Source organism: Brienomyrus brachyistius, chromosome 13 (genome assembly GCF_023856365.1).
Source record: "Brienomyrus brachyistius isolate T26 chromosome 13, BBRACH_0.4, whole genome shotgun sequence".
Classification (NCBI taxonomy): Eukaryota; Metazoa; Chordata; class Actinopteri; order Osteoglossiformes; family Mormyridae; genus Brienomyrus; species Brienomyrus brachyistius.
Genome location: NC_064545.1, coordinates 3577501 through 3602500, shown reverse-complemented (window position 1 = coordinate 3602500; position 25000 = coordinate 3577501). Strand labels below are relative to the sequence as shown.

Below are 25000 nucleotides of genomic sequence, written 5' to 3'. Positions count from 1 at the left end.
AAACTAAATAAAAACAGCTAATTATATGTTAAGTGTTCCATGTATACAATGTGGAGGGGGGGGGGCGACTCGGCAGAACACAAACCCAGCCGAATCACTGACTTCCTGTTCTTAAAACCAAGAACCACATTCGTGCAGTTAATTAGAGGGACAAAGCCTACAGGAGATAAACTCACAGGTAAAGCTAAGAGCCGCCACAGGGTCCTGCTAAAGGGGCCACGGCTTGAAGCCAAACAGGACGAAATAGCTCTGCTAACATCATTCCTCACTTATTCTACAGGAATCTACTGTAAAGCCGCATTAACCACTGACTTCAGAAAGGAGTCACTGGCTTTGACGTGAAATACATTAACAGTTCTGCTGGATTCAAACTCTCTCCCCCCAGTGCTGCTTTGGTACAGCCTTCCTCTTGACTTGGATTACATGTGACTCACACTGGATAAGAAAGATTACGATGACAATCCGAAAAGGAGGAAAAAAATCAAAGAAAAACAAACTGACTGCACTTCTCACTTACCTTTCACTGAAACCGCGATCACTATCTTGTGGGCTGAGTCTTGCCATTTTTAACAGTTTAGGCTAAAGTGAGTGGGACACCGGAGCTCAAAATGTTACAATGCAGGGGTGGACGCAAAACGTTTTGCGATTAACTTTTGCAAAATAAATAGGTAAACTATTAAATGCCCGTCTATAATGGGCCGATTTCAGTGGGGTGGCGATATAGGAAGTGTTAGGTTGAAGAAACTGTTAGTAATCATTTGTTATCATTTCTGTATAATCAGCAATGAGTGTAAATATGTATATACATTATTTTGTTTTCCTTTACCTTCATACTTTAGATTATATTAGTTTACACGTATCCTGAGCACGTGTTTAAATAGTTGTCTACCTGAGTAAAACCAGAACTTCTTCTTACTCTCACAGTCTTTTCTTTGTTCTCACTCCAAGACCCCTGCCCCCCATTGACTATAAATAAAGGTGCCAAGGGGAACCACCCTTGGTAACACATTCCTTTGTAGCCTAGCATGCAGAGAGTGTGGTTACCCTTGTGCAAGTAAAACTCTAAGTGTGTTGTCTCGTAATTAATGGTGTGTACAGAGTTGGAGTGGAAAGCCTGTCGCTTTCTCCAACATATACTGTATTGTAGTTTGGTCCTGTGTGCAGAGTTGGAGTGGAAAGCCTGACGCTTTCTCCAACATATAATTTGGTCCTTCGAGCCGGATCCGAGGACACCTGACGACATCGCCAGCGCACCGAGAGGAGCGACACTGCAGAAGAACGAATGGATTTACTAACCTTGTCTAGCCCTCTTAATAATGATGATGATGTGATCTGAATGACGGTTGTGCTGAAAGTGTTTTTGCAATTTGTACAATACTGATGCTTCTGATCATACTGTCATGATAAACAGGAGGGACTGTTAGGTTGAAGAAACTGTTAGTAATCATTTGTTATCATTTCTGTATAATCAGCAATGAGTGTAAATATGTATATACATTATTTTGTTTTCCTTTACCTTCATACTTTAGATTATATTAGTTTACACGTATCCTGAGCACGTGTTTAAATAGTTGTCTACCTGAGTAAAACCAGAACTTCTTCTTACTCTCACAGTCTTTTCTTTGTTCTCACTCCAAGACCCCTGCCCCCCATTGACTATAAATAAAGGTGCCAAGGGGAACCACCCTTGGTAACACATTCCTTTGTAGCCTAGCATGCAGAGAGTGTGGTTACCCTTGTGCAAGTAAAACTCTAAGTGTGTTGTCTCGTAATTAATGGTGTGTACAGAGTTGGAGTGGAAAGCCTGTCGCTTTCTCCAACATATACTGTATTGTAGTTTGGTCCTGTGTGCAGAGTTGGAGTGGAAAGCCTGACGCTTTCTCCAACAGGAAGAAAAAAAAAAATCATAAAAGATGCTAATGAGAAGTAGAAAATGTCTAAAATGTGACCCTTTCAACACTTTCAAAAGACGACCTCAACTGACGTCATAACAGAATAGGGTGTGAAAACTCCAGTGAAGCTGATAATCGTTCACCGGGAAAAAGGTCCGAAGTATTTTCTGCCTTTCGAGCGACACAGCAATGTAGGGAACGATTCTTCCGCAGCTCCCCATCGCTGTTAACGGGATGTGAAGTCATCGTTCTCAGTGTGCGGACATGGACGTGAGACACGGCACGTCTGCGAATACTGAAGCGTTTGGGGACTTGGTCGATCTCCCCCACATTTCAAGCACAGTCTATGGTAGTGTTTCCCAGCCCAGTCCTCGGGGGTACCCCCCCGGTCAGTCCACGTTTTTGCTTCCTCTCAGCGCACCTGTACCAGGTATTCGGTGTTCCTGATTGGCTGGGAGCTAGGAGGGAGCGAAAATGTGGACAGTCGGCGGTTCCCCGAGGACTGGGATTGGGCAAACACAGGTGTACGGCAATGTGGAGGTATTCGTCAGTTAGGTGACGCGCAGATGACTCGATTTTAAATTTTCATGCAGCAAAACGACGCGGCTGATTCATCCGACTAACACTCAGCAATTAACCCGATATACAAATATTCCAGGGTACCCAGCAACAGGCAGCACAGGGACTGGCTACGTGACTGGTTTGGCAAGCCGCCAGCTGTAAGGCACGTTTCCCAAAGCCTTTGTTGCTAATAAGGTTATTTCCAACTATGCAAGTCGATAACATGAGGTTTTGGGAAACGTACCTTTTACATTAGCGGGGTCTCAATATCTTCATAATTTACAGCTGGATAAACAATGAGCGTAATGTAACTGTCAACTCATTACCTACATGTCTAATAAATGTTTAATAAATCCCATGAATATCTTTAAAAAAAAAAAAAAAAAAACCTCAAATGTGCGGCTATTTTCAGCAGCTAGCTTTAAACATGATGCTGACCCCCCAGTATCTTGTAATGAATTTTAAGCGGTGAGGTAACTTTGACAGGCTTTCTTTTCCTACTAATCAGTTACACAGAGACGAGTGTTTATTTTATGTATGTATTGTATGTGCGTGCGCGTGCGTGCGTGCGTGCGTGTGTGTGCATGCCTGCTTGAGTTCCACGTGCAGCAGTGGGACAGAAACACAGGAGGGTTGTGGGTCGGCTCCCCGGCGACAGAGACTGAGGGCGGGGTACCTGATCGTCACTGAGATAGTTGGGCAGGCCTCCGACAAAGAGCTTGTGTGGCGAGTCTGGAACCACGGTGGAGACGACCCCTGCAGACAGAGCGGCACGGCGCCCAAAGCCGGCCGATCACAGCAAACCGTCAACATGCCGGATAATGACCACGAGCAAACGGCGCGAGTGAAATAAGCCAACTTCAAATCAGTATGACGTCGTTATCTTATAACGCTTGCAACAAACATCCATGCATAGTGTGTTACTGCGAATGAAAATACGCGGGTCGCAATTTATGATCCAAGTGATGATAATTAAATAAATAAAACCGCAGGCTTTCACATCGAGTGCACCCCAATAACGTTTCATTGAAATGTCCATGTTATGTACGCCGGGCACTGATGGATGTTATAGCGATCTCTATAACAATGCCAAGCAAAGAATGTCACTGATTTACCAAAGCGGTCAGTTTTCGGGGATCCTGCGGCAGCTGGGAGAAGAAGAATCGGGCAGGTTTCAGAATCGGCGAGCGCTCGGATAAAAGGCACCGATTTCCCAGCCGCGCTTTTCTTTTCGGAACCAGCAGAAGTGCCCTCCGCACCATCCTCGGCGCTAGGACACGCCGGCCACTTTATTACCCTAAAACAGGGAGCATACACCGATCTTCAAAGCCAAACTTACCTTGCCGATTTTCGCTTAACTGCTTCTCAAACTCATCGAAATCGGACATTTTTCAGTCCGTACTAAAGACGTATTGCAAAATAAGCAGAGGTCCAACAGTAGGCCTTTGAATGGGCTACAGGCTGCATTGGGTTCTGCTGCTTTTTCTTCCGAGTCGCCTGCCCCTCCTCCCCCGAAGTCATCGGCTCTTCCTCGGTTGTATCACACACAGGTTCGGAAACATTCGATGCGCATTACCGTCCCCTCCTGCACTGGAGGGTTAAGGACAACGTGATTATATCGAACCAAAATTGAAATGTGCAAGTTGACTTTGATTCTGGGTTTAACAACCATGAGTTTATGACGTATTTTACATGATTAGTTGGCGACTGGACCTTATTGTTTATATCTCTTATTAAGGATCCATCCATCCATACATCAATTATCAAAACCACACACTTACAATCCGAGTCTAGTTTCATATGCTGCGCTGCTGAGCGACCCGCAGAATATTATGCATGAGTACAAGTCACAAGCCCCGTTTCCACTAACACGGGGCCGGTTCTAGCTTGGTGCCTTTTGAGACCGAGGCAAAAAGATGCAGAAATGTGTTTTTCTTTGGAAAACAAAGAAATTTGCATGTGATCCCAAACTTTTGAGCGGTAATGTATATCTTGGGGGTGGCATGGTGGTGCAGTGGTGCCTCACACCTCTGGGACCCAGGTTTGAGTCGCCGCCTGTGTCACATGTGTGTGGAGTTTGCATGTTCTCCCCATGTCGTCGTGGGGGGTACTCCGGTTTCGAGCTCCTCCTCCCGGCTTGCAGAGATCAGCTGCTCCAGCTCCTGTAGACGCCTCACCATAGAACTGGCAGCTCCCCTGGCCTGGTCACTGCGGACACTGCGCTCCTTCTGCTACAAAAATGGGCACAGAAACAGTCTCAACTGATGAGCACAGGGTACTTGGGGTCTTAAAATGTGAGCAACTGTGTAGCACAGGGTCAATACCAGGGCAAGTGCAGGTGGGGCAGCCATCTTTGGGGAGGGCACTACGATCTCCGGTACAGACAGTAACGAAGAAGGCAAGAAAAGTGGTGAGGAGGAAGAGGAAGGGCCCAGGGACTCGACGTCAAGCCAGGTACGCAGCTGGTCCTCGAACCTGCAGATCCAAGTCAAACAGGAAATGGCTCAATGTTTATGCCACAACTCACATGAGAGAGTACACGTGTGTAGCATGTAGAGACCTGCGGCTCTGTTCTTTCTCCTCCTCAATGCGAGCCAGGAGGTCCTGGGGGCTGGAGGCAGCATCCAAAACAGGGGCAACACCGGATCCGGACTCAGGGTCCTCAACCATGCTGTGAAACAGCTTCTGTTGAAGACGTGGCCTGGCCATTCGAGGATGAGGCCACATGCTCTGGTGACACCTGCAATGGCAGAGACTTTGGATAAGAAGCCAGTATTGTACACCACTCTTGGGGATATGAGCAAGACTGGAAGCTGATGGCTTTCCCTCTTCTTCCATTTAATAGTAAATAATATTCATTAAATCTGCAGGTTCCAGCTATCTGGAATGTGTTAGATTTACATGGCTGGCTGGCTCTTACCCTGCCTTCCCCTGCTGCTTGTCCCTGTGCGTCTGCTTTACGGCATCCACCCAGCAGGACGCCCATCGCTCAGGAAATACACCGGGATTTCTCCGTCGTCACTGATGACATCTGAAGATGGTGGGATAGGTTCACACCTGCATGGCATCCCCAGTAGGCCCCCCCAAACGTCAGACCCACCCCACCCCCCTCACCTTCACTCACGGGGCACCCAGGAGGGTTCCAGTCCAGGAGTTGGTGCTCTACACAGAGCATGACAATTTCGTCCCAGGGCACCTCCCAGAAAGTGGGCTCCTTGTCCGGCCCCCCACCTCGGCCCACACAGTCCTGACGCAGCCTCTCCAAAAGGTTCTCCAACTGGGACATAAGGAGTGGCTGGCTGTGGCGGGACCATGGGATTTGAGATACGTACTGGAAGATGGAGGCAACCAGCTGGCTCCAAGGAGCTGGGTGGGGGGAGCGGTGGCAGCAGCAGAAATTTAAGGAAACAGACTAAGAAGCAGCCACTTAGCAAGAAATCCGAATTCCGAATCTGAGGCATGGACATACCCCCCACGGCTGGCAGCGGCCAGTCGGGCAGCCGCAGGCTCAGGACTGCCCCCTGGAGCCACTCCAGGTGCTCAGCCGAGTTCCAGAGCAGATGTGGTAGGCAGTCACCACCCCCTGGCACCGAGAACTCTGCCACGGGCCAGGAGAGGCCAGCCAGACTCGGGGACGACACAAGGCCAGCCAAGAAAGCCAGGACAGTGTTGTAGAGGCCGATGACGGGTGCAGGGCCCTGGGAGGGCAGTCCCGCCATGTCACGGTCCCTCCGATCACGGTGAAGCCTACCAGCAAACTCGCGGCAGAGCCCGGCCTCCACAACCTGCACCAACGTCTGCGAGACGAGCCGGGCTGGTGCCGTGGAGCGGGCAGCGAGCCACCTGACGGCATGGCGGATCTGCGGGGAGACGGGGGTGATAGTCAATGGGATGGTTCAATCTTACCGAGGCCAGCGACAACATGCACACTCACCTGCTCGGATCCTTGGGGTTCGTTCGTGGTCTCGGGGATATGGACGAACATGTACTCTGAAATCAAACCTTCCTCAATGAGTGTCTGAAGCATCAGGTCTTACAGGGAAAGGAAACCGATGGTCAGACAGGAGGAACAAACCAACTGTATTAGCTCTGCATACGTAAACATAGCCTCAAGAGAAATGCTATAAGTAAAGTAAGCGAATCCCACGCGACACCTGTTGTCATAGACACGGTTAGTGTCACACCTTCCTCTAGCCGTTCATCGCTGGCCCTGTGCCCAGCCTGCCCTGCTAATGCTATGTGGCCAGGCATTAGCCTGCTGAATCTGCCGGAGCTGCAGCAGGGCGGATAACAGGAAGATGTCCCCGTCTTCCTCATCAGCCCCGGGACTGACTGCCGAGGGCAGCAGCATCAGCAGGGCGCCCATGCCCATCAGCCCCTTCCGCTTCTCCAATGCCAACTGGCCTTCCTCGCTGAGGGGCCCGCGGGCCACCTGACCCACAGTGAGAAACATGGCCTCACTTCCTGCACTTGCACCCTTCGCAAACATCTGTGTTACCACAGGACCTGCTAATATCACATAGTGCCAGACTATGCTAGGCTATGTTAAGCTATGCTAGACTAACATTAATGACAGAACATGCAACACAGGGGCATGAAGCCTGTCGATATTCATCGGCAAGTTCCCCCCTATCTGCCACACCTTCACACACACGTGCACTGTGTGCATGCGCTCCCCCACGCTCCGCAGGCCGCTGCTGATGCTCAAGGTTTGCATGTGTCCGTTGGGGACCATCTCCCTGTGTTCTTGCTTCTCCGAGTTACCGAATTTGGACTCCAGCCATTCTGTCAAAATCCTGCATCAGAGATGGGAGGGGGGCACAAATGTAAGCTCCAGGACCTCTAAACCCAACTAACACTGGCTGGTTAGCAACATTGGCATCTCTTTCATGATCACTTGGCAACAAGAGGGCTGCCTTCCAGAAGATTGTGTCAGATGGGTTCGAGACGCTTGCTGCCACCAGACTGAGCAGGTCCAGTGGCCCCCACACAGATTCGCTGAAGTGGATGGAGATGTAGATGAGCACATGGAGAGTGATGAATGGCTAACAGCTACTCTACAGTAGCACCATACCTCAGGAGCTGCTGGTAGAACAAGTGAACCTTCATCTGATGCTCGGTTTCCCTTCGCATCTTCGCCAACCTGCAGAAGGCAGCAGAGTGTCAGCATCGGTACACTTAACACTATAGCAAATCAATGGCCAGCAAAATAAACGGACAGGACGGAAGTCATTTTGGGAAGTACTGTCTAATTCAGCAGAGGTGCCCCGATACCTAATCAGACGGATCGGACATCGGCCACATGTGACCGATCCATGTTCAATAATTATTTAGTTATTGCCAGTCTATTTCTTCTTATACTGAGTGGTACAATCAAATCGCACAACAGCTTTCCCCCCTTTTTTATTTTTTGTGGCATTCAAGCTGAACGTTAACGCTTCCTCGGTTTTTTGACACTCAGTGTGTGTGAGTGCAGTGACTTCCCCTGCTATGACGTCATGTGCATGTCCTTTGTAGTGGAAGGATCAGGTGATGGTAGCAAATGCAACTTGCCTGGCCCATGTCTAAAACCTGGAAGAATTTTATGCTTGAAACAACCAGTAGCACAGCGATTTGCGATCTTTGTAAAAACAAAGTAACATTCAGTGGAAAATCCCACTAATAGTGCACTCAATTAAGGCAATGCAAGTAATATGAAAAAAAGCGATGGATTTTCCAGCTTGGGCTGTTTTGCGCACTCGCTATAGCTTGATACACGAGGTGCTGCTATCACAGTGAAAAGTGACGCATGCCACTTGGGTGTACTTGTGAAGATATTCAAACAACTGCAAAATGTCTCAAAAATGCTCAATACAAGATGCACAAAAGAGGTGTATGTTTCTTGTGGGCTAATTAAAACTTCTTTTCCATTTGTATTTACTAGCTTGGAAAAAAAAAAAGAGCTTTGGTCCTGGATCATACTCATAATCAGCCAATACCTTATGTTCAGGTATCAAGATTATATTGGCACTGAAAAAGTGGGATCGGTGCACCTCTATTATGAATATTATGTCAGCATTATTATGCTGTGAGAGAGATGTACCTGGTGCAGGAAACAGAGAGGTCCCCAGCGTGCCCCAGGTTGACCACGCCCCGGGCCAGCCTGTCCAGGCAGGGTGAGGGGGGGGCACTGGGGGCCAAGGCCTGCAGCCTGAAGCGGGGGTCCACACAGCCAGGGGCAGCAGGAAAATCACGCATCTGTCGCTTCAGCTGCCTGCGCACGGCCACCACATCACGCCACCTGCAACACATGCACAGGGTGAAGCCCGGTTGTCGGCGAGCATGTGGGCAAAATATCCGGCCCCTTACCTTTTGATGAACCTCTGCTTCCAGGACTCTGCTTCCAGGACGTCTTGGGCCAGCAGGGTGAGCTCACCACACAGCGTCTCCTCCAGCAGTACCTCACACACGTCTTGTGAGCTGCGAGCCACACATTCTGCCTGCTCTTCTTGGGCACGCCTGGCACGAAGGGGCATGCGTTCAGCCTATATACAGTTATCTGAACACTCTCTATGACCTCTGATCCCCCTTGGCTCACCAGTACCTGATCTCTGTTGAGGCAGTCTCCACGATGTGATCTCGGCACACAGTGTCTTGCTGAGCCGGGCCAGGAGCTCCTCGTGTTCCTGCTTTCTCCTGACAGAGACAGGCCCATCAGATGGCACATCCCCTCAAAATGCACCCACCCCTCCTCCCCAGCCCAGACAGGTGAGGCCTACCTGGCTTCCTCCATCCTGCGCTTCTCCTCAGCGATATGCTCCCTCTCTGCCTGGATCTCGGCAGCAGAAACCTCCCGCAGCATCTGCTCCACCACCTCACTCAGCACTGCCTCCACATGCTGCAACAACCCATCCACATCACCAAACTGGTGTTGGTTGAGTGTGACAACCCTCTAGAGGCCACTGCTCCCTATCTGGCTCACGCTCCTACCTGAGTGCAGCAGAGATGTACTCGGCTCCGGTGGCAGCCACGTCAGCCACCTCGGCCTGCACTACCTCCTCCAGCATGGCCTCTACCTCCGTGGCGATGTCCTGCAAGGGGGGGGGGGTTATTTGTCATTACTATGGCAATACCAACACACTGCTACTGGGTTGACACGCAGCAATGAGCAATCTATCACCTGCTCTGTGTAAACGGGCTCCGGTGGGGGAGGCGTAGGTGGGGCGACTGGTGGTGCCTCCGACGGAGATGCCCCAAGTGCTCCACTCTCCTCTCTACCAGGGAGGCCAGCTCCCTTGGATCTTGGATCGGTGCTGGAGGGCCCGCGCATCCAGCTCAATGGGGGGCCTCTGAGGGGAGGCTGCTACAGCGTGGGCAGGAAAAATGACAAAATTACAATCAGAGGCCAGAAGGTGGACGAAGCGTAACAGTTAGCGGAAGGTGGAGTGCAGACGCACCAGCCCTGGGCACACTGCCTGCCTCCGCTGGCTGCCCATCCCCGGTTGCGGCTGTCAAAGCTGTTGACGGGTGTGTGTTGGGGTGGGTTGGGCAGTGGCGCGCCGTTGACCACTTGGCCCACCAGCACCTCCCGCTTCCTTGCGATGGCCACAGAGCGCTTTGGACGTGGCTGGATCTCAGGCTCCTGGTACGCTGTCCGGCTTAGCTCCACCATGGAGCAGAGCTTCAATAAAATATACCACCCATCATAGATTAGCACCCCCATCAGAGATAAGCCACCGTGCCCCCAACACAAAAGGGACAACGAAGCACAGCCCAGCCTTACCCTGCATCGACCGCGAGCCCATACTGCAGCGCGAGGTCCGAAGCCTCGCCGGCATTCTGGAACATGAGCATCCGGACCAGGTCTTCGACCGGGAATGTGGTGGAACCACGGGAGCTGTAGGCCACATTCAGGGCCCGCAGAGCCTCACGGCGCACCTGTAGGGGGCACCAGAGCGGTCCAGGTAAGTGAGGTATTGGGGCTGATGAGGATGTAGGGAGCGGAGCAACGGCTCCCCCACCTGGTCGAAGTAGCGGTGCAAGATGCAACCAGCCAGATACGAGGCCACCTTGACCAGCTTGAAGAACCTCACGAAGTTGTTGCTGTTGACAGCGGCAAAGGCCTGGACGGCAAACTTCACCTCCGGAGAGTTTCGGAGCTCCGCCCGGAATTGCTGCACCTCCCTCTCAGCTGGAGAGGTGCCACGGTGACACGGGACACCGACTGCCGGCCAGCCACCCACCGGAGGATGTCTCCATCATTGAGCTTCAGGAGCACGCTGTACTGCCGAAACTCTGCCTCATGAGGGCAGTAGATGTTCTTGCTGGCCAGGTCCTGGTACATCTCCTTGAGGCTCTGCAGGCATTTGGTCAGGTTTTCATTGTTGATCTTAGCATCAAAGGACATCATGGGCTCCTGGCACAGGTGGTGTGCGCAGTGGATGTGGAAGCGGGCGCACTTTTCAATAAGGGACACCGTAAGCGGGTCGCACAGGTGCTGCTGAGTGATATCCTGCAGATGGCCCAGAAAAAGGATCAGGACGAGGCCCGCAGGGCACAGGAATAATGAGACACGGACTAATGTTGCTCACCTTCCGGATACCTCGTGTGCGGTTCCACACAAAGTCATACCAGTCACGGTAGTTGTCCTCACCCTGGTCCATGACCTGGGTAACCAGGTAGTTCATGGTCATGTTCAGCACAGTAAGGGGCCGCAGTTCATGGGGGAGGGGCTCCTCCTGGTCAGCAGAGGACCTGCTGTACTCCTTAATGGCAGCAGTGTGGTCCACCTGCGTGGGGTGCAGAGGGTGATTTGCAGCCTGTGGTCTGTCAATTCATGGCGGGGAGGGGGAAGCATTAGGAAAGAGGGGCAGGGGTGGTGATACCTTCTCCGTGTTGGGGATGACCTCAAAAGAGCTCAGTTGGTTCCGGGTCTCCCTCATGTAATGCTCCTTCTCCGGACACATGTCAGGACACGTACCCACAAACACCTTGGACAGATCCAGGTCGGTCCTCTTGGGCCGAGCTGTGCCAGAGGAGACCGTGTCAGCTGGCGATTCACTTTGGGGTGGGAGGGGGGGGTGGCTCAGCAATGTGACCCTAGGGGGACCTACCCTGTCGCAGGATCTTGTCCCGCTGCTCTAGCAGACGATACTTCTCCTCTGCGGTTTCAGCTACCTGGCCAATCAGGTGGAAGAGGGGAGAGGGGAGGCTGCTGGCTAGATGTTCGGATTCGAGGCCGTCTGGGCTGGGCTCCATCTGCGGCTCACTCTCAAACTGCAGGGCCTTTGTCGCCAGGGGTTTCTTGGCTGGTGACCTGAGAGGGACAGACCAAAGGCTGAAGAGCTTCTAAAAGCTGGCAAAACCTGGGCTCCTTTGAACACCTGGCCAGTAGGGGGCATAGCAGCCAAAGAACTCAGTTTGACTTTAATGTCACGAATCCGAGCCTGAGGTAAAGAGTTTCATTACCAGATGACCTAACATAACTCAAGCTGCTTGGAAAAAAAACAAACAAAATGTATACATAATAAAAAACCAGAGTGATCCAGATTTTTATTTTTTTTTAAAGAACTTGCATTGGGTTTCAAAAAGGTGATTTTCTTCCCTAACTTAATTTAATAAAGACCCGGCCATCTTATTGTAAAATTGAGTTATTTACTCTTACGGTAAGAGAATGATTTAAAGACAAGATTACCCTCTGGATAGGGATGAGCTGGAGGACCAGCCGGAGGTGGATTTGGAGAGGGCTTTGCAGACAGGGGCTGACTCAAAGCCTCCTGCCTGGCTCTGAGGATCAGGGTCATCTGGAGGCCTTTGGCCCTTCTCTCCTGGACCTAAGAGACACACAGAACCAGTTCATCGAAACAGCTGACATGGGAATGAAAGGCTGCAACGAGTCACAAAGACCCCGCCCTGGCCTTGGCTCGATGCACAGATAGAGAGCACCGTAATAGTCACTCACTCTGCTTCTTCCTCTGCCAGAAGATGGTGAGCTCATGCCTGCGCAGCAGTTTGCCCTTCTTCTTGGCTTTGGCAGCAGAAGCCTGAAAGATACCAAAAGTCAGTGAGGAAAGCCCGGGAGATCATGGACGAGACCACAGCCTAATGAGTACAGCGACCAAGCCCCCCCCCCCAAAGGTGTGCAAAGCCATTGCTCACATGGTCGTGGAAGTGCACTATGGCCAGGTTCTTCTGGGGCCTGCAGAAGATCCGCTGCACACGTCCGAACTGGCGGAAATGTTCCCCCAGGATGTCCTTGCTGTTAAGACTGGCTGGAATGTTCTTGCATTGGAGCACCATGGCTTCGGAGGGTGACATCCCCCCCAGGCTGTCTGTGCTGTCCAGGCGGCGGGCACGTCTCACTGTTGATGCTGCCTCAGTTTCGGGATCTGTGGCAAGTGTCACAGAGTTCAGTTTTTCAGACTATACTTGGCTTCGAACCCAATGCAGGAATGCACGCACCCACTCATGCACTCATGCACGCACACGCATGCACGCATGCACTCACACAGGCAGACATGTACACAGGCACGCAGACAGGTAGGTACTTACACAGGCATGCACACATGCAGGCACGCATGCACGCAGGACTTCCAAACATAAGCAAAACACAGTTACAATATTAGTTGTAATTATTAGCATTAGTAAGATTCCCCTTACATTGCATAATAGGTAAGAAATAAATGGATGTAGGGGCGGCATGGTGGTGCAGTGGTTAGCACTGTTGCCTCACACCTCTGGGACCCAGGTTCGAGTCTTCGCCTGGGTCACATGTGTGTGGAGTTTGCATGTTCTCCCCATGTCATCGTGGGGTTTCCTCCGGGTACTCCGGTTTCCCCCCACAGTCCAAAAACATGCTGAGGCTAATTGGAGTCGCTAAATTGCCCATAGGTGTGCCTGTGTGAGTGAATGGTGTGTGAGTGTGCCCTGCGATGGGCTGGCCCCCCATCCTGGGTTGTTCCCAGCCTCGTGCCCATTGCTTCCGGGATAGGCTCCGGACCCCCCGCGACCCGATAGGATAAGCGGTTTGGAAAATGGATGGATGGATGTAGAGAAGAAACATGTTTACAATTCAAAGTATATTAGAGATGCTGTAAGTATGTATGTGAAGGGTTCAATGGGGCTAATCCCACAATGATTAAAAACAATTTGACAAATTCAAATAACAGGCTGAGAAGGATGTTCAGCTTCAGCCACCGGCTCTCGTTTTTGACAGTGGGGTGTAATTTTGCCGGTTCTTTCCTTTCTTCTGTTTCCCATACGTTGTTTGCAGAGGCCCCTTCACCACATCGCCATGTGATGTGGACACCTTCACACTGCCTGCTTCTAGATCATTTATGTTGAGGTGTTCCACTTTAGTTTCAGCAATGTGTAAATTAACATCATTCAGCTGGAATTCATCGTCTACAACTTCTAATAATAATAATAATATCCCTGTGGGGATATTGCGTTTTTTGTGTCTCCCTCAACATGCCCTTTGTGGAGTAAGTTGTCTGTGAAGGGCAGCTACCTGTTGGGGCGTCTAGGGAGCTGGGGGGAATTAAGGACCCGCAGACGTGCTGAGGCTGGGTTTGAACCGGTGACCTTCCGATTACAGGCACAAGGACTTGGTCTATGTATTGACCCCTGCCCCCCAACTGTGTATGAGTAGCATTTATGGTGTTTCTTGAATGTGACTCTAGAGTTCCGTCATACACATTCTTTTATTTTCTTGCATTGTCCGTTTTTGTTCATAGTCTGTAATTTTCCGAATAACGGCAATTTCAGATAACTACTGGAACTATGAATTCCGGAGGGGAGAATATATTCATGCAAGTTCCATTACATGCTATAGATATATTGATCTGATACCTTTCTTTATCAGACTGTTACTGTACCACTGTTAAAAACCACAGATATTTTATTCTGATTGTATGCATTTCCTTATTAGGGCACATTAGTTAGTTCTTTTAAAAAATCAGTTTATTCTGACATCGTAAATTTCCTGATCAGAGTTTACCCTCTTTAAAATGACAGGGTTACACTTGTGCCATTTAATTTCCGTAATCTGTGGCAGTCAGTGACAATGACTTATTTACTACCAAACAGCACTGAGATTGAGTAGAGTGAGGGGCTTAGGGCGTATTACGGAAGAATAAAAGCTGAGTCCTGTATCCAGGCGAGATGCGTAGCTGACAGGCTGATGAACGTTTCAAACTCTTACCTCCACCGTACTGACAGGAACGGCGAGCAGCTGTGGCGTCATGGCATCAAACTTCTGTTTCTCCAGGCAAGAAAACAACCAAGACCAGCCTTAATAATCTAAACACTTTGAAGACTGATATAAATGGTAAATATGAGGCGTGAATACCATCCAACACTACCAGTTACTCAGTGAATACTCAGTCATGCAGAAATATAATCTAAAGTTATAATTATGGGGACATGTGGCCATCCACTGCAGGTGACAATGTCCTAAACTCTTTCATACTTAAAGAACGCTTACAGTTATTACTTTGTAAGGATGCATAGAACTCCAGTTCAGTATATTTATGGAATATATACAGCAGCAACTACTTTATGGTCATTTATTAAGTAACAGACTTATTTTCTACCTGCGGGATCTTATAATTATGCTGAAATAAAAATGTAACTTACAGCGTAAAAACATGGAATCCAGTCCAAAATTTATTTAGTTTGACATGTGATCAAAATTCAGAGTAAACTAATACATGATAGCATGCATGCAAAAGATCAAGGGCAGAACAGGGGCTGTGAACCCAGTCTGCATTAAAATGGAATTAACCATCTCTCTCAATATAAAATCGGGATAATTATTCTCTTCAGAGGCATCACTCCTGCAACAAATTTCAGCTCAACAACAGCATCAATAATTTTACAGCTAGTTTTAAAACTTGCTTTAACATACAGTGATTGCAGAAAATGATAAACAAATTAGGTAATATTAATTAAATCATTAAAATGTGCAGAAAAGGTTTTGAAGTTTACATCACGATAAATGAGAACTACACGTGATTACTAATTACTGTTAACTAATTTGCTGTCTGGACTTTTTACAGTGAGGGGATTTTTACAGGATGCCAGTCAGTGGCACAGACACAAGTTGGCCAGCTGGCCTATTCATTCAGCACCAGCCCATCAAGTAGAGAATTTATTTACGTAGTTTTAAGTGGACAGATTTCTGACTAATTTTCAAGCATGTGCAACAAGTAATGACAGATATTGACGTTAGTTTCACACATTCAAAAATATTCAGTAACTGCGTTGCTTGTGACATTTGCGTTTGGTTTATACTTTCATAAGGTGTTCGAATTTTTAACCAATATGTTTTGTTTTGCCATTTCCAAATATATGTGTTATTCTAACATCCGGAATACGGCACGTATGGTAGATGTTCATGGACGTGGATGGTACTCACACAAAGGATGTGAGGACCGACTTCAAATAGCATATCTCGGGGGGGCCAATAGTACTATTGGCACACGTTTCCCTTCGTATCAAAACATGGGTTAGTATGACGTGTTCGTAGTGAGCATATATATCCTCTATCAGTTTTATCACAATCTCGTCCAGGCGTCCAAAAGCCTACTTTTGTTAGTATAGGTATCTAGCTATTCTCCCTTTACCTGTAGAGTCCATTAATCACGGCGGGGGTTGCGGAAAATAAGGAGGACGCTATAGCGGATCAGTCCAATATTTATCTTCTCCGTCAACTCCGGGAGAGAGAGCAACAGGACAGAGACAAAAAAAATCCAAAATCGAGGTAGTGAAAACAGACAGGTGGTCAGGCGATCGGCATCGGCAGTGAGAGGGCTAGGCTATAAGCGAAGGGCGGAAGAGGCAGAACAGAGGTGGAGACAGGTCAGGGAATAAACGCTGGAACTTAGCACGGAGGGCTGAAGACCGGCAGGTGTGCCAGACACGAATAAAAAGGCTCGCCGATTACCCCGACGGGCATCAGCTGGTAGAGGAGGGCAAACGGTAACCGGTCCTGCCGGTTCTCGGGACAGGTGTAGAAGCGCTACGGCCGCTGCTCAACTCCCTCCTAGGGAAACCAGCGGGGGTGTGGCAGGGGAGTCCCGCGTGACATCATAGGGGCTTCCCCTGGGCGATCCACGACACCATTATGCCCCTCCAGCTATTATGGACAACCCGTAATTGAGCTTGGTGTGTAGCTACATTATACATTCCCCCATGCCCAGTGCATAAAGTATCATTACACTGAGGTATTTCAGGCTTTAGATGTAACCACATAGTAGAACTAATACTCCACAGTTGCTTCCATGCACTATGATTAGATGTCAATAACATTCGTTGAACATTATTTCAACATAGCCATAGTACATGCAGTCCAATTCATCCATCGAGTTCGGTCACAGCCACTTGAGGGGGCACTCCGGCAGACGCAAGGATGTTCTTCCCCCTATAACACCCCCTGCAGAAGTACATCTCACTTCCATTAGTAGGGGCCAGTTCAGCATGGTTGGTTTGCTGGACAGGTGAAGTTGTCTTGCTGTCGATCTTGTATGCTGCTTCTCCATCCAATCCTAAAAGTGGAAGTGTGCTCCAGCTCGGTCATTGGGACTGTATCATAGCCGAAGGCTGTCAGCAGCATTGGCCACGCCGTCCACCAGGGCCATTGCGCCATCCTTCACGCATAAAGAAGAACTGACATCCACATTACTGTAGTTTTCTCATAAATAACATTTATTAGCTGGGATACGTCACCAACTTTCGGCGCCTGGCTTCATAACGGCCACAGTGTTATCTTGTCCCACTGTTTCTATAAGGAAACATTCCAATTATTCCTTTTTCTGGATCTATTTTTATAAATGAATTGTGAAGGAAAAGGAAAATATGCAAAGGAGGCCAAACTAACACTGCAATCTGGAGTAATGTATTTTATTCTTTTTATAATAATGGATGAAGTTTAGCTTCCTTACACTCTCTCTGTACCTCTGTTTCTAATGCGGGTTTACGTGAAGAGTTGTACTGTATTTAATCTAACTACAGCTAGATCAGTACCAGAGATAAAAACACTGGATGTCGCGTTGAATACAGCCGTCTTTGGGAGCGAATGCGTCAACAGAGCCGCCATCTTGGGACGGGGTAGAGCTCCTTTTAAATGAACAAGCTGGCATTCAGAAATAAAGAACCATAAATGGGCAAATTTGAGAAGCGATTTTTATTGTCTTGGTTCATTATAAATGTCAGACATGTATTTACGACCGAGCCACGAGTAAATCGACAGGGAAGCGGTTTTTCTTAACACAGCCTACTTTTATGTTCAAAATGTAATGCGCATATAGGTATTTTTTCATTCTTCCAATCGAAATAAACATACACTACTCTCCTACTACGTGCAGAACAATGCAAATACAAAACACCACAAAAAAGGCCAGCAATGTTAGCTGAAAGACCCTGGTAATCTCCATGATAAATCCCATTGTGTTACCACTCATGCATTTACATTAATGCAGGCCGGCTCGTGGCATTGGCAATATAGGCAATGGGCCAAGGGCGCCATTCATCCAGGGGGCGCCACAAACGGAGGAAGAAAAAAGTGTAACATTCCACTATTCTTAAAGCTAGTTGGCTAGTAATATGAAAAGAACAAGCCCACATGAATTTACCTGCTAAACAAAGCCTATTAAGTAGTAATAATAATAATGATGATGATGACGATGATGATGATACATAACTTTCCTATGAGCCCCCCCCCCCCCTTGTAACGAACACAAGTTGATCTCTGATCACGGGCATTTATTCACATATCTATCCGGTCGAGCATGCCGTGAGAACTAGATAAAATAAAGCACATACATCAAAAAATGAATAAGTAAAAACACAGGCAATTTCCTAAAAATAACCAAACACAAACATAAATAGGCTACAGCTCGCTCACGCCATTAACTTATGACTGCAGGTCATACAATAACTCCAATATCCATGAATAACTTAAAACACTTTCTCAGCCGCATAACAAATGCTGCACTTATAACTGAGCAAAACGAAAATGTTACCAGCAAAACTGACCAGACCTCAACCCAAACGCAACATTAGTTCCGCTATAGTTTTCCTACGCCGGGGGGGGGGGGGGGGGGGTGCCGGCGCTGATGCTCTCCTAGGGCGCCTCATCGGCTAGGACTGTTACTGCATTTAAGCATTTGGCAGACGCCTTTATCCAAAGCAACGGGCATTTGTATAGACTTGTAGAGAACTATAGACAATGAACTGTACACAATACATTTTCCAGACAAAGAAAATTCTTTTTTTTTTTTTACATTTAATATGAAAGATGAACATCCGTTTACCTGCTTTTTGGAAAAATAACTATAGACAGGGCAGGTCCATACACACAGGCATCTTTGTCACAGGCTGTGTCTTTCCTGTGGGGTGGGGGTGGGAAGACAGAGGCTCTGTGTCTAGTATTTAGTATCCTTGTAACAATACTATTTTACACAGTTTCTTCCTCAAACTGCTGCTCTGTAGTTGGAGAGTATGTACTTTTGCCACATGGTCTTCTCTCAACTTGTGAAAGCAAGACAAGTGAAATTAAATTGAAATGATGGTTGCCAATGCCATCTTGAGTTTCAGCAATGTGATCACAAAGATTAAATATATCCTGAAAACCTACATCTGCTTCCAGTGCATCTATTCAACAGAGACTGGATGTTGGAGGCCTGTCTGATGCACTGCTCAGCTGAGCCAATCGCCTTTACTGTACCATGGATTACTGTACCAGCAGGCCTCCATTGTTACGCAAGGTCAGCAGATGATAGTTCTGACGAGACGTGAAGGCACGGCTGTACTAACCAAGCTACTGCAGCACATCACACTTCAGCTTCTTCACGACCTGCCTAACAACAAAACCTGTGATATACACCAGAGCATTCTCAGTTAGGGCTCCAAAGCTGGCTGGCAAGTAGCTATGGTCTAACACAACACCAGTGACTTGCTCAAAAGGAGAGGACCCTCTTGTGTCCCTGTCCTTTGGCATGGCTTTGAACAGCAGAAATGCCCATGTTGCCTACATCAAAAGCTTTCTTGCATATCTTGCAGTATGCCCGATGTACATTATCTGTCACATAAGTACCTGAACTCAGGATTTATCGTCCATTCCACCTTAAACGTACACCTCCTTCACATGATTCTGCTCTCCCTCACTTCTGTAATTAGAAACACATTCTCTAAATTAACCATTATAGGCTACTATTTTCCTGCAACACTGCCTATTAGTGTCAAAGATATTTGCACAAAAAAAAAGATATTTGTGTAATGCACAAAAATGTAGGCTAAACAGAAATACTGATCCAATACAGATTTTCTGTAGGCTAACTGTGGTAAACTGAATGTGAAAGCATACCCATATAATTCCTCTAGAGGGAGCTAACGTTCTGGGGAATAATGGAAGCTAGCTAGAACAAGAAGTTGAGCCAGAAGCCGTTAAGCCTGTTTGTAGTAGTGCAAATAAACGGCACAAGCCAAGTAATATTTATTGTGTGGTGATTACTGGGCTTGAAGGATATCACAGGAACCTACACAAACACACAAACACAGGCATTTAGATGTAGGCTTCAAGTAGCCTAAGCTCAATTTGTTTTTAAATGAAAGAGCTCTAAGTCTAATCATTTTTAAGACTGTTATCGTCTTTGTGCTGTTTCAGATTTGGTTCACTGAATTTATTTGCTTAACAGTGGGACCACGTAGGCCTCCAAAATGATTTTAGATCGATTACCGGCATTGATAATTAGCACTATGCTAACACCTAATGGGAACTGCCATTAACAGGCCAATTTAAATCGCCAATTTACTTGACATGTTTAACATGCGGCCTGGGTCCACATCAGATGGTATGAAGTAACAAAACTATCAGTAGTGACCTAAATATTTCTCTTAAATGTCATTAATCCAAAACATTGAGCACTGAACAATGGAGATGATCACTGGAATTCAACTGAAAGTCACTAATAAGGAGAATTTACCAAAATGCAAAAAATTTTTATCCAACTATTTAGTTGCAAATTCCTCAGCCTGTGAGTCATCAGCATTGCAATCAGGCAGGTCATTCACTTAAGCAGGGAAGATCATCATCTGAGATTAGGGGACACATACCTGGGATGCCGTTACCAGCCCAGGGCTATTGTTTCCTTAATGGCTGTTTTGCATCTCTGTGATGCAGGGCAAAGCACATGATAAACTCAGACACACTGACTGCCTGCTCAAGGAATAGTACTTTTATTTTACAGTTTGCAAGGGAATTAGCAAGATAAAAATAGCATTATATATATTGCATTTATATATATGCAGGTCACATATGTCTCTCCACCAGACCTCTATCTTTTATGTTTTTATGTTTATGAATTACGCTGAGATCACTTAAACAGCAGGTCACGTAAAAAAAAAAAAAAAGATTGAGTCAGATAAATGTATCAAAAATTTTATTGTAATTATCATTATTATTTTTTTACAAACAGTAATGCCGATAGCCCCATTGCATGAAGAGCAATACACCAAAATATTAGGAACATTATACACTCAGCCTATCCTCCTGCTAATAAGAGTAGTCACTTTATGTATTGCCTGTGTCAGAACACTACGGATTAGAACAATCTTCGGTACAATCTGTAATGCGATCCTGGCCCTTTAAGGCTGGCTCGCTGCAAAGAGTGAGCGAGTACGAGTGTGCGTTAGAGCGGGGTAGCGATTTCAGTCAGAAATTTCAGGGTAAAAGCGGCGAAAAAAATGGATTAAATTCCAATGTTGCTCAGAATCGCCGTAGCCTTCCGGTGGTATGGTATGATTACTGTGACAAGAAAGCAAACTTCCATTATTACCATTCTGTTTATATTAAATTACGATCTTCCATATTAATCAAGGGGTTGTAAAACTGAGAATATTTCAGCTCCAGCAGTTTATATTAAAGTTTCCCGAGTCACAACATGGTCTTTAAATGGCAAAGACTGACATAAATCAAATGTATATGGGCAGCAACATAAGGGATCTGTTGTTCTGGTAAATGAAATGGTAAATGGTAAATTATAGTATACGGAAATATGATGCGTTTTTTTTCACGATTTATCACTTTATTTAGAAATATAAATTCAGTTCTTATCATTTTTAAAAGTTACTTTCTTCCACATTTGAAATCGTCCTTCAAGGTGTCCCTCACAGTGACACTGGGGGGTGGGGTGGGCGGGGCTACGGGGGGCGGGGGTGGGGGACGCGGTCAGAATGGTATATTAAGAGGAGACCTGCACATGTAAAGTCACTCTACCTCTGCTTCCAGCGAGACAAGAGCTCCAGATTCTGTTGAAGATTTTATCTTTCGTTGAAGAACTTCTCAAGAATGGCTTCCAAGTTGTAAGTTATGGTCAATTTATTTATTTCATTTGAATCTGTATAAATTGTGGATAAACTTGTTCTACTTTACTGACACTGTGCAAAAGTCTCTGACCACTGACTGCTATTGTTAAAACTTAAAATATTTACTTATTGTAATTATAAAAAAATATAAAAACGTATTGCATCCATTGCACAACTTAAACAATTTGATTTTATTTATTTTGAAGCAACTTAAGTTTAGTTTAATTAATTAAATTTTATTTTAATATAAATGTAAGTTATTAGTCAACATGGTTCAATAGCTGTGATTATGTACTTTACTCATTCTAGGAGCCATCAGGATATGCAAATGTTATTTATCCAAACCACGGCGAAACGAACAGTGTTGATGATGACTGGACTGTTTCTTTATTCAACTAAAAGTAATGAATCAAATCTAATTTTATTTTATTTTTATCCCCAGTGCTTCCAGCAGGCATTTCCTGCTCTGCCCCGTGTGCAAGAAGACGCAGCCAAGCCTCTCAGTGCATCTGGCTAGGGTGTGCATGAAGAGGTCTTCGAAAGAGGCCATCCAGGAAGTGATGGAGAAGGAAAAGAAGAATTCCCTTGAACTTCTGCAGTGGGGCAGGGTCTTCAGCTACAGACACTTGCGGGAGATTGTGTATGACACTAATATATTTGACAGGTTGGTGGGAAAGAATTCAGCCTATTTTACACACCTCACATCTTTCTTCTGTATGAAATTGCCTAAAGTTTTTTATTTATTTATTTTGTTTATTTTTATTATTTATGAAAGGTTGGTCCAGGAGCTGGAGCGTCGGCACATGGTGGTGACAGACATGCCCTCCCCAGCAGTGCCGGCGCAGACCAGTAGTGTTCCTGTGGTGGCTGGTGCAGCCGCGCAGGGACCGGAGAGCTCTGCAAGTCAGCAGTCAGAAGACATTGTTGTCAGTGACAGCAGCGGCGAGACCTTTCAAGTGTAAGTATGATTATCTTGGTTTTACAGCTTTCATTGATACCTTTTGCTTTTGTTTGTGAGCCACACATTGAATGTGCAGTTGTATGACGAAATGTGTTTTCCATTTGGCAGTACCCGGGAGGTGCAGTGGCCACAGACCTCCAGGCAGATGATGCAGGAGAAGGGACTGTACAGGAAACATTCCCTGGACCATCCCCTCCTGAAGGGCTTTGCCACATACTTGGAGAAGGATCTCTTGAATGAGAATTTCAAGCAGGAGGTGAGGTCTCCCATAAAAATACACTCCATTATTTTTTCTAAGCAATGGATTTTTTTTTCTAAGCAATGGATATATCTAATGCTGATTTTTCTTTCCAGGTGGAAAACGTCAGCAGGTTCATGTTTTTTGTGAACCCCGGAGAGCCTTCCCTTGAGTTTGTCAGGGAGAGGGAAAAGACGAAGCTCTTCTTTCGGGAGCTGAGTGAGGCTGGTCTCTCCAGGCAGACTCAGGTGAACTACATGAAGAGCCTGAAGAGGTTGGTAGCATGGTTTGTTTTTATATTTTAGGAATATGATGTATTACATATCTGTTTCTTCGAGGAAGAAGTTCTCCCGCTATTGTCTTTGTCATGACTGCATGTACATATGGATACTTACATACCTGTCCTTCCTCTGACAGATTCCTCAAGTACCACACTGTCACCACCGACCTGCGGCGTGACAACATTGCCTTGTGGAACGAGGCAAAGCACTTTGTGGAGTACCTGAGCTCACTACAGCAGAGCTCTGCCAAGTTGGTGAGTAAGGAGATCATCCAAAGGAGGTAAGTTCGACTGTCCATTAAATTTAATATATTATTATATATCATATATATGTCTATGTTTAACACTCTATGTTTTTTTTATCTCCCTCACTGCTCCTGGGATGCACTGCCTGGAGATCCAGAGCCATCTTACACCGTGAGCACATTAAAATGTGGATTGTATTAATTAGGATTGTCAGCAATCTAATATTCTTATTTTTTTCCCCCACACATAGACATGCCATCCTCTTGGAGAAGGACCCTCTCAGTCCAGAGGACTGCTGGGCCGTGCTGAGGGCTGCCAAGAACGACTTCTTGGCAATCCTTGGCAAGGTCTATCCTGAGGAGAAGCCCCTGGAGTCTGCGGAATGCTGCCTGGTCCTCTACTACCTGGAGGCCACGGTGATTCTAAAACATCTCCAGCGACCAGGCGTGGTGGAGCACATGACCGTAAGTATTGTACTCTTTTTTTTTGTCTTCACTTTTCCTTTTTGCCGGTTCTCTTTCTGATCAGTGGGGCATCATTGTCTTGTACAGGTCGAGGAGTGGATGGCCAGGAGCAGGACAGAACCAGACCATGCGGTGATTGGTGTGAAGGAGCACAAGACATCGGCACAGCAAGTGGCCACATTTGCACTGTCCTCTGAGGAGGAGACGGTAAGTATATCAAGTCTGAAAAGATTTATTTTGTCGTTTATTTCAAACGCAGAAATTAAGTTGTTTTCCTCTGCCAACAGTGGTTCGACATCTACTTCACCCGGGTACGGCCACAGCTCCTGTCATCCAAGAGAAGCCGGATGACGACGGATGACCAGGGAGGAGATGGACGGTTCTTCGTCTCAACTGCAGGCCGTCCGATCTTCAATGCGTCAAATGACCTTAACCGGCTACACCAAAAGTGAGCTGATCACCATGATTCATTCCCACTATAATTTGCCCTAGATACACATTGTCAGGTGTTGTGTGAGACGTATTAATGAATTTCTTATTCATTTTGTATTTTAGATACAAGCTGGATCCAGTCACCAGCCAGATGGCCCGGCGGATCTTTGAGACGGCCACCAAGGACTTGAGTGACCAGCAGAAGTCTTTGGTGGCCGATTACCTCACACACTCTAGTGCGACGGCTGACAAACATTATAGAATGAAGAAGTCGCAGAATGTGGTGCTGGCCAGTATGCTGCTGAAGAGGCTGGCAGGTGACTTGAGGTAGGCATGTTTTACGTTTGTCAATACACTTATCCAACATGAAGACATACAACCAAAGTCCTCACCACTGAACACTAACCGTAAAACTTATTTGTGTGTGTGTTTTTTTATCCCAGCGCTGACTCTGCTGAAGAAGGATCGAGCTGCTCTGCCCATGGCGCCGCACGGGATGCCGCCATGGGGTCCAACCAGCAGATGGATGTCCAGGCAGCATTCGATCAGCTACTTCAAACCAACCCCGTGACCCTGGATGGC

General features: G+C 47.0%; 4 protein-coding genes and 1 long non-coding RNA gene across 16 annotated transcripts in view; 3 read left to right on the top strand and 2 right to left on the bottom strand.

Moving 5' to 3' along the window:
- The window catches only part of LOC125705818 (uncharacterized), an 87256-nt gene that overhangs the window by 7792 nt on the left and 54464 nt on the right, over nt 1–25000 (top strand). For 2 of the 5 annotated variants that reach the window (XM_048972110.1, XM_048972109.1), the window contains exon 1: nt 22318–22435. The exons of 1 other annotated variant lie outside the window; for it this stretch is intronic. The gene's annotated coding sequence lies outside the window, so the exon portion shown is untranslated. Of the gene's footprint in view, nt 1–21139; nt 21224–22317; nt 22436–25000 lie in introns of those variants that run through there. 2 more of the 5 variants (XM_048972107.1, XM_048972104.1) reach the window with 2 other exon arrangements.
- Nucleotides 1–25000, top strand: part of LOC125705808 (uncharacterized) — a 63560-nt gene that overhangs the window by 5384 nt on the left and 33176 nt on the right. The window contains exons 1-6 of one of the 8 annotated variants that reach the window (XM_048972077.1): nt 23566–23693; nt 23773–23986; nt 24074–24193; nt 24274–24434; nt 24542–24745; nt 24862–25000. The exon at nt 24862–25000 is cut by the window's right edge and continues 109 nt beyond it. In XM_048972077.1, coding sequence (XP_048828034.1) covers nt 23659–23693; nt 23773–23986; nt 24074–24193; nt 24274–24434; nt 24542–24745; nt 24862–25000 — 873 coding nt within the window. In that variant the 5' untranslated portion in view covers nt 23566–23658. Of the gene's footprint in view, nt 1–23565; nt 23694–23772; nt 23987–24073; nt 24194–24273; nt 24435–24541; nt 24746–24861 lie in introns of those variants that run through there. The other 7 variants (XM_048972084.1, XM_048972082.1, XM_048972078.1 and 4 more) reach the window with 7 other exon arrangements.
- Nucleotides 1–25000, bottom strand: part of LOC125705807 (germinal-center associated nuclear protein-like) — a 78609-nt gene that overhangs the window by 34899 nt on the left and 18710 nt on the right. The gene's annotated exons all lie outside the window — the stretch shown is intronic.
- LOC125705831 (uncharacterized) lies at nt 7329–8663 on the bottom strand. Its single transcript, XR_007381698.1, has 3 exons — nt 8536–8663; nt 7528–7596; nt 7329–7451 (listed from the first exon to the last, which is right to left on the bottom strand). It is a non-coding gene; the product is annotated as an uncharacterized LOC125705831 (long non-coding RNA).
- On the top strand, nt 21678–23561 carry LOC125705820 (uncharacterized). Its single transcript, XM_048972111.1, has 6 exons — nt 21678–21794; nt 22240–22461; nt 22573–22755; nt 22867–23014; nt 23113–23270; nt 23414–23561. The coding sequence occupies exons 1-6, from the start codon at nt 21781–21783 to the stop codon at nt 23559–23561; spliced, it is 873 nt and encodes a 290-aa protein (XP_048828068.1). The 5' UTR covers nt 21678–21780.

Coding starts and splice junctions, on each gene's coding strand:
- LOC125705820 (XM_048972111.1), top strand. Junction 22,462..22,572: donor GACACTAATATATTTGACAG/GTTGGTGGGAAA, acceptor TATTTATGAAAG/GTTGGTCCAGGAGCTGGAGC. Junction 23,015..23,112: donor ATGAGAATTTCAAGCAGGAG/GTGAGGTCTCCC, acceptor TTTTCTTTCCAG/GTGGAAAACGTCAGCAGGTT.